The 4,554-nt window shown below is 41.2% G+C and overlaps 1 protein-coding gene across 1 annotated transcript; it reads right to left on the bottom strand.

Moving 5' to 3' along the window:
- Window positions 1-329: 329 nt before the first annotated feature.
- LOC137961523 (F-box/kelch-repeat protein At3g27150) lies at window positions 330-2,325 on the bottom strand. Its single transcript, XM_068808398.1, has 2 exons — window positions 2,150-2,325; window positions 330-2,045 (listed from the first exon to the last, which is right to left on the bottom strand). Exon 2 carries the CDS (start codon window positions 1,908-1,910, stop codon window positions 780-782), a length of 1,131 nt encoding a protein of 376 aa, XP_068664499.1. The 5' UTR covers window positions 1,911-2,045; window positions 2,150-2,325; the 3' UTR covers window positions 330-779.
- Between the last annotated feature and the right edge of the window lie 2,229 nt (window positions 2,326-4,554).

The raw sequence follows: 4,554 nt of genomic DNA, 5'->3' as shown, positions 1-4,554 counted from the left end.
AAGAAATAGCTTACACCTTCAAAACAAGATCCAAATGAAATCATCGGAAGGACAATGCAAGTGTGAATCACAATAGACTTCTCAGATTGCATACATTCGAGAGGATTTGCACCACTTTCCAAATGAAAATCATGAAAGGACAATGCAAGTGTGAATGGCAATAGAATCTCAGATTGCAATACCTTCAAAGAGGATTGACGCCACTTTCCAAATGAAATCATAGAAAGAACAATGCAAGTGTAAATGACAATAGACTCCTCAGATTGCAATAGACAATAGACTCCTCAGATTGCAATACCTTCAAAGAGGATTGGCACCACTTTCCAAATGAAATCATCGAAAGGACAATGCAAGTGTGAATTACAATAGACTTCTCAGAATTGCAATACCTTCAAAGAGGATTTACACTTCATGTTCAGCACTACTAAAAGATCCTTTCTCTTTTCTTTTTTTGAAAGCATAATAAAAGATCTTATCATTGGGGACACACCCAACTAATATTATATTTGCACACAAACACTAGAACAACCAGCACTCCTAAAATGACAAAAGCATTTCGCCAGATTATAACTATGAAATACAAAAACACAAACTAAGTAAACTGTGGCATAACAAATTATGCATCTCAATGAAAGACAGCATTTAAGCTTTCCTACCATTCAAGACTCGAATAACCCTGCTAGCTTCCTAGTAGCCATATGTAATAGCTTCATCTAATATGCTCTTATTTCCAAGCATTGAATTAAAACTGACAACAATGACAGGGTAGATTGCAAAATTCAAGTTACCATTACAGAACAGTTGAAAACAAATGAGCTCAGATGATTATGTTTACTTTCAAGGAACCTCCAATTTAAACTACTTCCATCCGGATCTGGTTGGCACATACATATTGTCAATATCCCATGACCCAGGACACTGGTTGATGCTCCACCTATTACAAGTAGCTCACTTCCCAAGGATTTGAATGCAACCCCCCATCCTTTGCTACGATCAGCTCTGACAGGGACCTCACCCATATCTTTCCAGGAATTAGTCTTCTTCAAATATATCTTCACTTTATTAGATGCAGCATCAAGTGAATATAGTTCATTATTCACAACAGCAATAAGAGGAGGTGAAGATGTGGATGAAGTGTCCTTCATCATATCAGGAATCAGCTCCCATGTCCTCTTCTCTACATCATAAAATTCCCCGCAAACAAGGGCACCATCTTCACCTTTTCCACCGAGGGCATAGAATTTATTATCCATAAAACATCCCGAGCACAGCTTTCTGGCTTTCTTCATCTTTGGAAGTGGATTCCATGATTTATTCTTTGAATCATATCTCTCTGCCGTGTCCAAGATGCCTCTAACATGTCCTACCCCAAACCCTCCAGCTACATAAGCAACACTGCCAGAACTCGCAGAGGCAAACAAGCAGCGGGGAGAAATCATTGGAGGACCCTTGAACCATGTATCCGCATCCAATTCATATCTCCAAATAACCAGACCATCTATTTCCCGACCGGAGACAAGTAGGTCTGCCCCGGCACAAAACGACTCCTTATCCCCGGACATAAAGCATGGGTCAGAGGGCAAAACTGGGAGCTGCCTACAACTTCCCTGCCTAGGATCGAGTGCCCTCCAGATAGGCTCTCCATCTGCCAACATGAAAACTAGAGGCTCTCCGATTCCAATCTCCCGCCGAATCTCATAGAGGTATTGACTCCTCAAGAGATCCAAGTAACGTTTATTCACCGCAGAAAGCTTCGCGTACTCAGACCTAGGAACTCTGGCCAAGATCAGAAGTGCAAGCTCATCGTTGAGCGACGGAATATAAGAGTAATCTGCATCCTGAGGTCGTCGGTCTCCATCCAAAACACTCATTTTCAGCAACTTCTCCAACATCACTTGGTCATCTCTCATTGGACTCAAAAATCCTCCTACAACAACAGATTTCTCAAAGTGGGAGCACTAATCAAAACCACTTCAACATCAACGGAAAAAGAAATTCAACCTAACCCATCGGCACCCTAGACTTAATTTCACTAGAACGGTAATCTACAAAAAAAAAACGGACGAGATGTCAGGATGCTTCACCGAAAGCAAGATGACTATTTCGGTGAAGGGAATCTAGTGAAAGGCAAGGGAAACAGAAAACGTACAGGAGAAGCCATGGCGGATGGTCACATATTGGGGTTAGGGTTTCGGAAAACCCAGAGAGAAATCCATATAAAGACGCAGCGATGTGTGCTTTGGCCATCGTCCGAGAATTTAAGCAAATATTAGTCGCCATTTGTGCATACTAAAATACAGAGAATTTGACGAGAGACGACATCGACAGTTTGGCAAAAGGTGGGAGACAATCTGTCTGTTACGCATATTTAACAAATCGCGGGCACAGACAAGAGTGACGAGTACTTACAGCGAGAATCACCTCAGAAGTAGAAACTTCTTCCCATCATTTCCCCTTTTAAGTAAAACGTAAATATGACCGCAACATTGTAATAAAACCCGGTCTGGCCTGGCCCAGTTATTTAAACTTGGTTCACTATCCGATCCGGGTTTAGGTTTGTAAGACCCTGAGACAATAGAAAACCTAGTCGACCAGGCCAAGTTCACCTATTGAGCTCATCCCAGGTCACAAGGAAGGCCTCTCACTCTCCTCTTTGAGAGGAGATTTGGGGGGGGGTTTGAGAGAAGATTTGAGAGGAGAGGGAGGGGGACCCCCCCCCAACGATACTATATCGATATTTATTATGCAATGTTTAATATTTACTCTTTTACCTTTTAATAACTAGGCATGTATAAATAAGAAAGAGAGGGAGAGGAAAATCGGATAACTCAACTTGGACTTGATCAGCTAGTTGAACAAGTTTTGGTCCCTTTGCCAAGTCTCTAAGGGATATGTCAAAAAGTGGTTAGTTCAACCAATAAACCAGTCTGGTCAATTGAGTTCTCTCCACAGTGGGAATAGGATTGGAACCGGTTTATGGACTTTGAGTGGTATGTGTGTGTATGTATGTGAGTAAGTCGGGGAAGTGGGGATCACCCACCCTCCTCTCTACCATATCAAAAACTTCTACATAATGAATAGGGAGGGGCTACCCCATATCTAAATTTTTATCATATGAGATCATCCTGAGTCAACTTAGCTGACTTGGATTCTTGACCTTGTCACCTCACTATATTGCTAATAGGCTTAGATTTTAATATGATAAAAAAAGACCTTAGTCATGATAAAGAAAACATACCTGTTCGGTTGGGTAAGGAACTGAGGTCAGAGCAGTTCTGTGTTTACTCCACCCCTGACATCCTGGGTAACAAGAAAACGTCTAAAATGTCTCTTGCCTGAGGAGGTTGTCAGCTGTCACAACCAAGCTCAAAACCTTTCTGCATTCTAACATTTTCCTCTGAAGTAGTGATTCGGAGATCTACAGCTTCTGCGATTAGTTGGACACTATGATAGTACTCAGAGATAGCAAATCTTACAAAAAGAAAAAAAAAAATAGAAGAACAGAAAGCGACTTTTCCAGTGTTACTCAACGATAGGCTCTCGTGGATGGAAGTGGGAGGATTCTCAAACCCCAGTGGACATCAGTAGAGGAAGCTGAATTTTAAATAGGTGGTTGTCTCTCCACTCATCAAGGTGGTGGCATTTCTTTCCCTTACTTTAATGCTTCAACCCAGGTTTCACTGTCACGGACCTTTTTCTTTTTCTTTGTTTGAAACTTTAACTTTTCCAGGCTAGAGATTGGATTATTTAAACCAGTCCACAGATCCATCAGCTTATAGCCGATCTGGGTTAGGGTTTTCTGCAGCCAGCCAATGAGACCTAGATCAATCCTATCTTATGCAACTGTATCGGCACTTCAAATTGAGCTTCTAGTTCATCTCCTCAAATGACAACATCTGTGTAAAGTAATCACATAATGCAACTAGTGAGTGGTGTTAGAGGATTGAGTTGATGTGGCAAACACCTATCAACCGAACATTGTGAACCTCCACTAAAGGAACATCCTCTCTATGCAGCCATTATAATACTCCAGTTTTGTAAAGAAAGGGTCTTTTTTCTTCTTTTTTTCCAGCCAAAAAAGGTGTAAAACAACCCGCAAAATATGCATCCTAGATGTGATCAACCTGTTCAGTTTATCCCTGAATTGAGTGCTGAGAGTAGTGCTAGCTAAAGTAACCTATCCTTAAGGCATCAGCTATTTCTCTTTATGCTAATGCTCATGCTTCCCCTATGGATGTGCACCCAACATAGCTTCTTGCACAATCTCATTTCTTCTCTCCTTTCCAAATAGGAAAACTTAGTAGAAGAAAACCTGTGCACAGACATGATCTTCCGTTATGTTCCCAGTTCAACGGAACAGTTCCAACACGAGATATGATCTTCTGTTATGTCCGCAACCAAAACAGTTCCTACACGAGACAGCATGGATGGTTTTAAATTTTTTAAACAGCACCTACACCAGAAGGGATAACCTATATTTGGTTATGAGCATTGACTGTTTCCGTGACTATCTAAATCAGTCCATGACATTTACAATAAGAGAATGCCATTAAA

Source organism: Aristolochia californica, unplaced genomic scaffold (assembly GCF_029961685.1).
Source record: "Aristolochia californica isolate CCGP_79_NKW_82.1479 unplaced genomic scaffold, dmAriCali1.0.hap1 SCAF_1, whole genome shotgun sequence".
Classification (NCBI taxonomy): Eukaryota; Viridiplantae; Streptophyta; class Magnoliopsida; order Piperales; family Aristolochiaceae; genus Aristolochia; species Aristolochia californica.
The sequence above is the reverse complement of the archived record's forward strand: the minus strand, read 5'-3'. Positions and strand labels throughout refer to the sequence as shown.

Bases quoted from the DNA above. Each gene is read 5' to 3' on its own strand.
- LOC137961523 (XM_068808398.1), bottom strand. From the start codon at position 1,910: ATGAGAGATGACCAAGTGATGTTGGAGAAGTTGCTGAAAATGAGTGTT.